Source organism: Pleurodeles waltl, chromosome 1_1 (assembly GCF_031143425.1).
Source record: "Pleurodeles waltl isolate 20211129_DDA chromosome 1_1, aPleWal1.hap1.20221129, whole genome shotgun sequence".
Lineage (NCBI taxonomy): Eukaryota > Metazoa > Chordata > Amphibia > Caudata > Salamandridae > Pleurodeles > Pleurodeles waltl.
The window spans coordinates 621754457-621767018 of NC_090436.1; the positions used below are offsets into that span (position 1 = coordinate 621754457).

Sequence of the window (12562 nt, forward strand, 5' to 3'; positions counted from 1 at the left end):
CGTTTCCAATAGTCAATTACCAAGACCTCGCCCCACAACACAGTGTCAGTCCCTCAGATTTGTTTTCCAGTGAATGGTGAAGATCTTAGAGCATCGACTCCAGCCTTTTCAGCTTTATTTTAGGACTAAAAGTATTCTGTAAGCAATTTCTTGCTTTCTTTGATGATTTTGATATTTGCATTCATTAGGAGGATATTTTTTTCAGGAGGCAAGGTTAATTTTTTCTTCCTTTTCCTTGGTACGATGGTTCTCTTTTTTTTCCCCCCAATCTCCAGACATGTTTTGTGTGTGTGAACTTTTGTAGAATGTATTCAGTGACATTGTTTTCCTATTTGGATGTTTTTACGTTCTGTGAGAAATAGATGCTTTCTGGAGAGGGGGTATTGCTGAGGAGTACCCGATGCCAACCCTTTACTGGGCTATTTGTATCAGTCTTATGTGGGACTTTGGTCTGGAATGGAGTGAACATAGCAGATAGACCAGTGGGGACTTTTCCGTTCATGGCAATTAGAGGTCTTGTCATTGCGAGTGCTTTGACATTGAGTGAAAATACCAATAATAAAAATCTAGTGTTACAGGTAGGTGACTCTCTTGCTAAATAAATTACAGAAAGGGGAGTTATGTGGAACTGTGTACAGGCTGGTAAGTAATACAAACACCCATACGAGTTAATTGTATTATTCATGTTAAGCACGTCACATTCTTTAAATAGTTCCAGCATTCCTCACTTTCAGGCACAATGTTGACATTTTGACACGCACATCTAGCCACAATTCTCTGTTAAAAGCTATAATTCGGTCTTTCTATTTTAAAGAAATTGAATTACATTTAAATATTTGAGCGAACACATCATTCTGTTTCAGCATTTTAAATGACCCTCTTTAAGGAATCCGGGAGTTTCACTGTCTTGGAATGCAACACAGTGTCCGGCAGACAATTCGTTTTTCCTTACTTTAGAGCATGGGTATTCGCAAACATTTTCCCAGGGGCCAAAAAGTTTGGTCTGTGATGTGCCTGGGGGCCGCATTGATGCCAGGGTAGTGGCGGTCAGGTGGGGTGGCTGGGGGGATTGATGGCAAGGTAGGTGTAGGGGAAGCAAAGGATATACATCTAGTGGCTGAAATAAACAATAGGAAACCAGAAAACCTGGAATTAATCCCGGCTTACCCACATTTCCAAATTGTGTGATCCTAGGCAATTGTTTAGCGTCACTTTCCCTCCTTTTTCTGCATTATCACATTTAAGATGACCTCGAAATACATGATTCATGTATGATAGGAACCCAGGCCACCCATAAAGTGCACATACCAAGTGACTTGCCTCTTTAATTTACTATTGGTGGTGTTCTCAGGGTAAGGGAAATAATTAATGTTTCCAAATTTGTTTCCAAATGTATGTTTGAAAACTATAACTTTTAAATGAATACATCTCAATGCACTGATAAAATAAATTGTACTAAGACGAAAAGGTTCTTCATGTTAACTAAATACACTTTTTTTTATTTTGAAGCGACTGTCTTAGTTTTACACTTATGCTGCAAGATGTCTTTAAAAATGAAGGCATTTCTAAAGTTAAGTGCAAGAGTCCCTAGTTACACCCTTTCTTTAACACCAATTCAGTTTGAAATAAATGATAAATAAATGATTTATTGTGTGTATTTAATATTTTTGTTAGTGCGGAGTCAAGCAAACAGCTGCCCAGTGCTCCTGTGCCCAAGGGGCCGCATGTAAAGGTCAGAGGGGACGCATGAGGCCCACGGGCCGTACTTTGAGTATCCCTGCTTTAGAGTAAGGTTTCAGAAACAAGCAATAGTTTTTTGGCTTATTTTAGAGCCATGTATACCTATCTTAGATGATTCTTGTTGGTTTTACTTTCCTTAATTGTGTATGATGTCAGTGATCTAGTCTACTCAGTTTTTGGAAGTTGAGAATATTTTTGTATAGAAGAGAAGTCTTATACTTCATCCTCTGTGCCAATTTATTTTCATAAGTATCTGTTCTATGGTGGAAAGTCTTCAAAGGACAGACACATAATGTGTGTGATTTGTTTTCTAGACTCTTGCACCAAAGAGAGGTGAGACTTGTGTGTATGTATATATTGGTATTTTATATAGCACAAACCTAGCTGTGAAGAACAGAACGCTGTATATTATGTGAGGGGTTGGCTGACAATCTACAAGCTTGTGTACATCAAGTGGGGATTATGCAAATACATTTTACACACATTTAGGCACAGAGAAAGTAAGTGATTTTCCAAGAATCAAATGATGTTGAGTCTACCGCAGAGGCTGGGATTTAAACCTTGTTCGCCAGGTACCAAAGGCGACAGCTCGAATCGCTAGGCCTCATCTATTTCCTGATTTATTTTAGGATATGCCATGCTATGTAGGACATTGATGGACTGAGTCTGGCACACCTGAGGCTAAGCTGGGACTTTGAAAGTACAGAGAAGATGCCTTTACCTCTGGTCTCACACCAGAAAGAGCGCATGGATTTTTGTCTGCCCATTCTTATAACCTTCTATGGTCTTTTAGAGAAACCTACCTCAGTTTGGACCCAGCCATGTGCAAATTAGTTTTGACCCTGCTCCAGTGGAAACAGCCCAACCCGAACTGCCAGGCCAGGTCCTCCCTGACCCAGAACACAAACAAGCAAGGACTGTTTTTCCTCTAGTTAGGGCTCATTAGGCAGGTATAGCTTAGTTCCAGTGACACTGTGCACACGTCCAACATCTGGACATATTTATCCCATTCAGGGTGAGCCAATAAGGTATACAAAAACGTAATGGATGTAATGCTTGAATTCATCTCAGCCACTGGTAATTACTCAGGGCCGCATCCAAGTCCATTGTTAATTTGCACACCAAGTCACTTCAGTTTGGACCCAGCTATATGGAAATCATTCTTGACACCACTCCAGAGGGAATAGTCCAAAGGGAACAGTCCATACGGAGGCTTTTTTTTTTACCAAGGTTTGCCCTAATTAGTACTTCTAGGTGGAGCCATCTCTCTTCCTAGCGATGAGCCTTGGTATCTAGACCAAGGATGGTGGAAAGCACTCATTCAAGTTAAGGAACGAGGCTGTGCCTCCACCATCAGGGAATATTCATGAGAGAGTCCATATTGCCATTCGATGCCTGACAAGTAAGACGACTGTTGAATATTTGGTTACTGGCTGTTGTGGGTGAAACCCTACTGAAGTAGAAACCACAATTCCTCTCAGGTGAAGTCACAAGCAACCCCTCAAATTAATGTCTGCTTAATTCTCTTGTAGCTTGGCACAAAACAGTCAGGATTTACTAAGAGGCAGGGTGCAAGGCATTTATGCAGCACTTCAAACATTTTATAAGTCCCAAGCTTTGGATTTTGGTTATCTGGGCACCTTGCTCACCACCACCAAGGGTCCAGGACTGTTGGGGTACCACTTGGAGGGGAAAAGAGGAGGTGTTAGGATTCACAGGCTGGGTCCAGGTGCAGGTTCAAGATGGTTGGACCTAAACACACCCCTAAATTGAGTATTTAGGGGCTCCCAGAACCGAGGAAGATAGATTCCTGCAACCTAAAGAAGGACTGCTGACCTGAAGCCCTGCAGTGAAGACTGAGATGACAACTGATTTGGCCCCAGCCCCACCGGCCTATCTCCCTACTTCGAAGAAAACTGCAACAGCGACGCATCCAACAGGGTCCAGCAACCTCTGATGCCTCAGAGGACTACTCTGCATCTAAAGGACCAAGAAGCTCCCGAGAACAGCGGCCCTGTTCAAGAAACGGCAACTTTTTGAAACAAAGAAGTAACTTTTAAAGACCACACGTTTCCCGCCGGAAGCGTGAGACTTTCCACTCTGCACCCGAAAACTAACACTACAGGGAGGACTCCCCGGCGACTGCTAGCCCGTGAGTAGCCAGAGTTGACCCCCCTGAGCCCCACAGCGACGCCTGCAGAAGAAATCCAGAGGCTCCTGACGCCTGGAAACCACACTGCACCCGCAGCCGCCAGGACCTGAAGGAACCGAACTCCAGTGCAGGAGCGACCCCCAGGCGACCCTCTGCCTAGCCCAGGTGGTGGCTACCCGGAGGAGCTCCCCCTGTGCCTGCCTGCATCGTTGAAGACACCCCCGGGTCTCCCATTGATTCCTGTTAGAAACCCGACGCCTGTTTGCACTCTGCACCCGGCCGCCCCTGTGCCGCTGAGGGTATACTTTATGTGCCTGCTTGTGTCCCCCCCGGTGCCCTACAAAACCCCCCTGGTCTGCCCTCCGAAGACGTGGGTACTTACCTGCTGGCAGACTGGAACCGGGGCACCCCTATTTCCATTGAAGCCTATGTGTTTTGGGCAGCACTTTGACCTCTGCACCTGACTGGCCCTGAGCTGCTGGTGTGGTAACTTTGGGGTTGCCTTGAACCACCAACGGTGGGCTACCTTGGACCCAACTTTGAACCCTGTAAGTGTTTTACTTACCTGTGAACTTAACATTTACTTACCTCCCCCAGGAACTGATGATTTTTGCAGTGTCCACTTTTAAGATAGCTTATTGCCATTTTTGTCAAAACTGTACATGCTATTGTGATTATTCAAAGTTCCTAGAATACCTGAGTGAAATACCTTTCATTTAAAGTATTGTTTGTAAATCTTGAACCTGTGGTTCTTAAAATAAACTAAGAAAATATATATTTTTCTATATAAAAACCTATTGGCCTGGAATTTATCGTTGAGTGTGTCTTACATCACCTAGAGCATTGCAAGATCTTCCTTTGGGGGTTAAATTTTCAGCTCATAAGCAGAAGAATAAGGCAGAGAGCAAATTGGTATCAGTACCCTTACTATACCAAACAAAGAAACTTGGGCTAAAAATGACTGCACATTCCTTCTTTGTATACGTCAGTCCAGACAGTCTTCCGTTCCTCTTCTTTTTTTCCCTCAGAACCTATACTGATTTTTAGACCAGACATAAGTTGGTGACATGCGTGTTTGTGTGGTAGGTGCTGTAATTAGCAAGGACGAGGTAACTCCCCATCGGTCAGTTCACAATAAGAGCAGTGGCAACACAACCAACGGCTCTTCCGTCGCCATTCCTTTATTGTTCCTAGGTGCATCTCTAATTCAGTGCCCAGCTGCAATAGGTACTGCAGCCATTTAAAACAGAAGAGCAATTTTGTTCAGTGATTTGGAGCACACCCAATCATCGAGTTTCATAACTGATTAAAATCAAAAGCCAGATAATCTGTTTAAAAGTCTTCCTTTGGTCTTCATCCAATAAAGATAAAACAGCCATGTTTCGTTCCTTCTTCGTGATGGAACTTCGTCAGTGCTAAATTTGTATTATGAGAGAAAGCATGTCCACTGGAATGGCCAATAGTCCAACATGCTGTAAATAGTGTTATAGAACGACCCGACATATAGTTCTCGCATTTATGGACAATGTAGTTTGCCAAGTTTGTTGACCTGTTTAGTATATTGTTTGCAAACATTGTGGTAGACCTGATTTTTCGTGCTCAATGTAAATGGTGAACTGCCTGAGTATTTCAAAGGTGTGATAGTTGTTCCCTCCCCACACCGAGTTCCAGCATGCTTTTTTGACTGTGATGTTGGTGATATGTGTGTGTTGGAATAGTTGAGGAAATGTGCATGCGATGACTTGGCACATGAACATTTGCCTGTGCTTTTATTTTTTGTGAAAGATTATCCATTGTTCAAGTACTTATTGGACACTGTTTCTGCTTAATAACTCAAACGTGGATGGATGACGGTTCATCACTCAAAAATAGGCATCAACTTATTCTACATACCTACAATATTTGGTTGACTTTTGGTCGGCGTTTGTTAAGTTGCTCATGATGAAAGTCACCTAGGGTGATTTCCGTGCTAAATGAAAGAGTTACTAGTTTTGCAATTCCCTTAAACATCAGTTTATCCCTTGGACCACTCTGCACCAAATTTGGCACACTCGTAGGTTGAAGTTTGAAGGCATTTATCACCAAAATGTTGTGCTATTTGGTGAGGGGGAGATATTTAAGGGAAAAAATGTGATTTCCTATGGAGTCCGGAGGCAACCTTAACTGTAAAACCACATCTGCACCCACTGCTGACAAAATATGCATTTAATCAAAAAATTGTCTTGAAAGCATGTTCTTTTTTTTTTTCTTTACTTTTTTTTAGAGCCAAGCTTCGATGTAACCAGCAACCAATGACAGAAGCATCTCCAGGAGATCCTTGGGCAAAGCACAAACAGAAAGTTTACGGTCAATCAAATGTTTCTGAGACAACTGAGATATTGAAAGTAAAGGTAAGATTCGGTACGGGATATTGATCAAAGTAGCCACAACCCATTGTAACATCACCTACGGACACGTGGTTTCTAGAATTTAGTTTTACTAACATGATTCTGTTTACAGTCAGTTTTAATTATTTTTAGGAGATCAAATATTCAGCCTTTTAACACTGTGGTCTGTTTTGATGTTGTGCCATGGTATTAATATTTGTATTATTTCTCTAATCTTAAATGTGTGTCTTTAAATATTAGCCATGCAAATTTTACTGAGCTTTGGATGTAAACTTTAGCGTGGGAGATTGATTGTTGCGATGTGAGCAGGAGGAGGAGGGTTGTGAAACACTTGTTTCCATTTTCAGTAGTTAGCTTAACTGTGCTTAGATTGGTAGCTCTAAATCTCTTTGTACTTGAGTTTTAATTCTGGTTTGCCCACTTGACAAATGATATGGTCCTTCCAAATCTTTCATTTCCTATGTTTCAGTCTCGCCATCTGCAAAAAAAATGGGAGCCATACAGCACCAGCAGAGTACCATCAAAAAGTTATAATTCACCCAGCATAGGAATTTTTACTGCTCCTTTGCTTATTATAGGTGTTTTATAAGATGCTACGTGCTATTGTAGTGGTAATTTGGGTTGTAGTTTTTTTATATGTATTTTTTGGGAAGAGCATTCCTTTAAAACTGAATTTTGCAAAGGTTCATTTGTTTCATTATCATGTCTTTGATACTAATTCGGGAAATATGTCCTTTTTATCTAACATAACGAATCTTATACTTCGTAGTATTATTTCATACTGATAACAAAAAGTGTAATTAGTTTTAAATAAATTATCACAATCTGTTTTAGCACTTCGCGATGGCCTGTATGTAAACAGATAATTATGTTAAAAATAGCTACATCCTCCGTAGATACTGTCGGTACACCACCACAGCATCCTTGCTAAACTCCTTTCCACGCACCTAGAAAGCTGGCCCATCCACCTAAATGGATCCTTCTCCTGGGCACTTTCAACTTCTGGAGGATGTCCCTATTTCTCCCTTGTCTCAGTATCTAGACATCTACTTGTGACATGAGCTAACTCTCTAAGCTGCGTCCAGTCCCAATAGTTGCATAGCCCAGGACATCCCCAGCCCAGTTGAATTAAGTTTGATCCACCATACCTGCATCTGGTACAGTCTGCCACTAACCAGGCCACTGCACAGTAAAAACTTTGAATTTAAATTGTACTAATCTGTGCCTCCTATTCAGGCAGATATTTTAAGTTTGTGCACAACAGAACATCCGTTGTTCATCAGTCAACAGCAGGACCAGTGTTCAATTTTTTTTAACAAGTTATCATTGGCAAAGTGGACCAAGCCATGGCCTATATCCCGGCAGCAGTGCAGAAGTAAACCTGGTGTCCCACGGCAGTGCAGCATAGATATTATACAGAGAAACCACTGTCCCCTTAAAGATGATCTGCACTAACCAGGAGGTGTAAGATCTTATCCCCTTGTGATCAACAGTAAAGTGGGAAAGTGGTGAAGGCTGGGTGTCGCTGGGGCAGGGGCAGGGGCAGGGAGAAGCCCACTCTTAAGTTTATGTTGTTATTTATCGAGACAAAATGCCAGTAACAGAGGACACAAACATGTACACAAAGAATTTGCCCACACTTCAGAATTATACTGACACATCTGTAGATCTAGTAACTCAGCATTCTGTATATGCCAGAAGAGAACACGGGTACCTAGAGGTTCATGGCAAAGTACTTTCTTATGAGTCGCGGCAGAATAAGAAAACAAGACGGCAGTGCCTAAAAGTTCAAAAATAGAACTTTATAAAAACTTCACGGAGTAGTACTCTCAGCTACAATTTTCGAAAAAAATAAAGGGAACATATATCAGGTGGCATCACTATTACAGTTGAAAAATATTACTCTGAGAAAAGGTAAAAATCACAGAGGATTGAATTTCATCCTATGTGTGAGTGGGGTGTCTCCTTTCGATCAAGAACGTCTTGAACCACAGCAGGTTATGTAACAGTCTGAACCATCCTTCATCATCCTCAGCTTCGCGGGAAAGCACAGAGAGGTCTTGCATGCAGAATTATTAAGCTGTTTTTTTAAAAGGCTGCACCTCAGATTCTTCAACTGTGTGGTCGAGTTAAGATCTTGAAATATATGATTTTTTTTCTCACTCGTTGTAGGAAGTTGGCTCTGTATGCACTATTTCAAAGTAAGGAATAGTATGCACAGAGTCCAAGGGTTCCCCTTAGAGGTAAAATAGTGGCAAAAAGAGATAATACTAATGCTCTATTTTGTGGTAGTGTGGTCGAGCAGTAGGCTTATCAAAGGAGTAGTGTTAAGCATTTGTTGTACATACACACAGGCAATAAATGAGGAACACACTCAGAGACAATTCCAGGCCAATAGGTTTTTGTATAGAAAAATATATTTTCTTAGTTTATTTTAAGAACCACAGGTTCAAATTCTACATGTAATACTTTGCATGAAAGGTATTGCAGGTAAGTACTTTAGGAACTTTGAATAATCACAATAGCATATATACTTTTCAAATAAAACACATATAGCTATTTTAAAACTAGACGAACGAGTTACTTACCTTCGGTAACGACTTTTCTGGTGGATACATTAGCTACCTGTGGATTCCTCACCTAATGAATACTCCCATGGCGTCAGCATTCGATGGAAATCTTCTTCCTAGTCTCTGCACGTCGACGAGGACGTCACCCTAGCCCACGCGACGCCGTCTGACGTCATACAGGCAATAAGAGGTCCTCGCCGACGTCAGTACCAACATTTTTTACGTGCATGAGAACAATAATCCAATGCAATGAATGACCCAATGCAATGAAAAAGCAAGGCAACATCCCATAACATTGTAAAATACACAACATTGCAATAAAATGGCTGTAGATTTAATATAACTCTCTTTTTTTTTTTAAACAAACAATATATGCAAATCATGTATATACACAAAGATATATACATATATATATATATATATATATATACATATAATTATATACAAGTATCCATATATACAACATCTATTGCAACCTTGAAGACCAAGAGGAGCGCACTCAAGGATTATTTGGTAAGACCAGAAAGGCAACGGGGAGGCGGGTGGGACCGTGAGGAATCCACAGGTAGCTAATGTATCCACCAGAAAAGTCGTTACCGAAGGTAAGTAACTCGTTCTTCTGATGGATACAACTACCTGTGGATTCCTCACCTAATGAATAGAGTCCCAAAGCAGTACCACTCCCGGTGGTGGGTGCCGAAATGGTCAAACCAAGAAATCCTGCAGCACTGACCGTGCAAAATGGCCGTCCCTTCTGACCTCAGAGTCCAAACAATAATGTTTCGCAAAAGTGTGAAGGGACGACCAAGTTGCGGCCTTGCAGATGTCGACAACAGGAACACCCCTGGCCAAGGCCGTAGTGGCCGACTTAGCTCTGGTGGAATGAGCTCTAATGCCATCAGGAGGATCCTTCTTTGCCAAAGAGTAACAGATTTTAATGCAAAGAACAACCCACCTGGAGAGTGTTCTCTTGTGGACTGCCTTTCCTCTCCTCTTGCCCACGTATCCGATGAACAGCTGATCCTCCAGCCTGAAGTCCTTCGTTCTAGCCATGTAGAAGCTTAACGCCCTCTTTGGGTCCAATCGATGTAGTCTCTCTTCCTCCTTTGAAGGATGAGGCGGAGGATAGAACGTAGACAAAGTAATTGTCTGGGCCAAATGGAAGGGTGAAACAACCTTCGGGAGGAAAGCAGCCTTGGTCCTCAACACCACCTTATCCCCATAAAAAGTTGTATAAGGGGGTTTCACCGATAAGGCTTGCAACTCACTCACTCTCCTTGCAGATGTTATAGCCACCAGGAAGACTGTTTTAATAACCAAATACCTTAAGGGGCAAGAATGCATAGGCTCAAAAGGGGACCCCATAAGGAAAGTAAGGACCAAGGACAAATCCCATTGGGGCATAACAAATGGTTTTGGAGGATATTTATTTAAAAGACCTTTCAAGAATCTGAGAACAATAGGGGATTTAAATAACGATGGTTGATCTGGAAGACAAATGAAGGCTGACAGGGCAGACAAATAACCTTTAATAGTAGCCACTGCACAACCTTTCTGCGCTAGAGACAAAGCAAACGACAAAACATCTGATAGATGAGCATGTAAGGGATCAATCTGTCTCTCTCCACACCACATAACAAATTTAGACCACCTATTAGCGTAGATAGATTTAGTGGAGTGTCGCCTGGCCGCTAATATAACATCCACTACATCAGGCGGGAGAGAGAAGGAACTCCGGTTGCCCCGTTCAATCTCCAGGCATGTAGGTGTAGACTCTGGAGGTTGGGGTGTAAAACCTGCGACTGCGAGAGGAGGTCTGCCCTGAGAGGGAGACGGAGCGGAGGGCACAGCGAGAGTTGGAGAAGGTCGGACTACCACACCCTCCTTGGCCAATCCGGAGCTATTAAGATTACTTGGGCCCGGTCTTGGCGAATCTTCCTCAACACTCGAGGAATCAAGGGTATGGGGGGAAACGCGTAAAGCAACTGGTCGCACCAGGTTATCAGAAACGCGTCCCCCAATGCTCCCTGCACCGGATACTGGAGGCTGCAGAATAACGGACATTGCGCGTTCTCCCGAGTGGCAAACAGATCTATCCGAGGAAACCCCCACATCTGGAAGATTAAACGGACTCGATCTGGATGGAGACGCCACTCGTGGTCGGCCGAGAAATGGCGACTGAGACTGTCCGCACGTACATTCAAGACCCCGGCCAGATGATTTGCTACCAAGCAAATCTGATGGTCCTTTGCCCAGGACCATAGTCGAAGAGCTTCTCTGCAGAGAAGGTACAACCCTACTCCTCCCTGTTTGTTTATGTACCACATCGTGGTAGTATTGTCCGTCAGGACCTGTACCGACTGACCACGAAGGGAAGGGAGGAAGGCCTTGAGAGCCAGACGTACAGCCCGTAACTCTAACAGATTGATATGAAACATCCGTTCCTCTGGAGACCAAAGTCCTTTGATCTCCAGATCCCCCAGATGAGCTCCCCACTCTAGATTGGAAGCATCCGTTATGACCGTGGCCACTGGTGGGGACTGCGCGAACGGCTTTCCTTGTGAAAGATTGTTGCTCGCAATCCACCACTTCAAGTCCACAGCAGCATCTCTGGAGATCTTGACCGCACCTTCTAGATCTCCCTTGTGTTGAGACCACTGCCTTCGGAGGCACCACTGAAGAGCCCTCATGTGCCAGCGAGCATGCGTGACCAACAGTATGCAGGAGGCAAACAGACCGAGCAGACGAAGGACCTTGAGGACTGGAACTACCGCTCCATTTCGAAACATTGGAACCAATTCCTGAATATCTTGAACCCGCTGAGGCGGAGGAAAGGCTCGATTCAATGTTGTATCCAGTACTGCCCCTATGAACAGGAGGCGCTGAGAGGGCTCCAGGTGAGATTTGGGCACGTTCACCGAAAAGCCCAGGTCGAACAACAACTGGGTTGTTGACTGCAGATGATACGACACAAGCTCCGGGGACTTGGCTTTGATCAACCAGTCGTCCAAGTAAGGGAATACTGCTATCCCCTTCCTTCTGAGCTCTGCCGCAACCACTGACATCACCTTCGTGAAGACTCGAGGTGCTGAAGTAAGACCAAACGGGAGGACCGCAAACTGATAGTGTTGCGACCCTACCACAAACCGGAGATACTTCCTGTGCGACTTGAGTATCGGGATATGAAAATAAGCATCCTGCAAGTCGACAGACACCATCCAATCTTCTTTGTTCAACGCCAAAAGCACCTGTGCTAGGGTCAGCATCTTGAACTTTTCCTGATTGAGGAACCAATTCAAGATCCTCAGATCCAGGATCGGTCTCAACCGACCATCTTTCTTGGGAATCAGGAAGTACCTTGAGTAACAACCTTGACCCCTTTCCTGCTCTGGAACCAACTCCACCGCGCCCTTTGAAAGGAGGACTTGAACCTCCTGTTCTAGCAACAGGAGGTGTTCTTCTGAACAATAAGATGGGCGGGGCGGGAGGGGGGGCGGAAACTCCCGAAAGGGAAGGGTGTAGCCTTTCTCCACAATACAGATAACCCAAGTGTCCGTTGTAATAGTCTCCCACTTGTGGAGAAAATGCCGTAATCTTCCCCCTACAGGAGAGGAGTGAGTGGGAAATGGTGGAAGCCTAAGGCTGCTTTCCCTGCTGCACCCCTCCAGAGGACAAGGAAGTGGCAGAGTGCTGCTGAGAGGCTCCTCTGGAAC

The 12562-nt window shown here is 43.6% G+C and overlaps 1 protein-coding gene across 2 annotated transcripts in view; it reads left to right on the forward strand.

Annotated features, from left to right (window-relative positions):
* Positions 1-12562, forward strand: part of DCP2 (decapping mRNA 2) — a 275045-nt gene that overhangs the window by 159119 nt on the left and 103364 nt on the right. For both annotated transcript variants that reach the window (XM_069226492.1, XM_069226493.1), the window contains exon 8: positions 6156-6282. In XM_069226492.1, coding sequence (XP_069082593.1) covers positions 6156-6282 — 127 coding nt within the window. The remainder of the gene's footprint in view (positions 1-6155; positions 6283-12562) is intronic.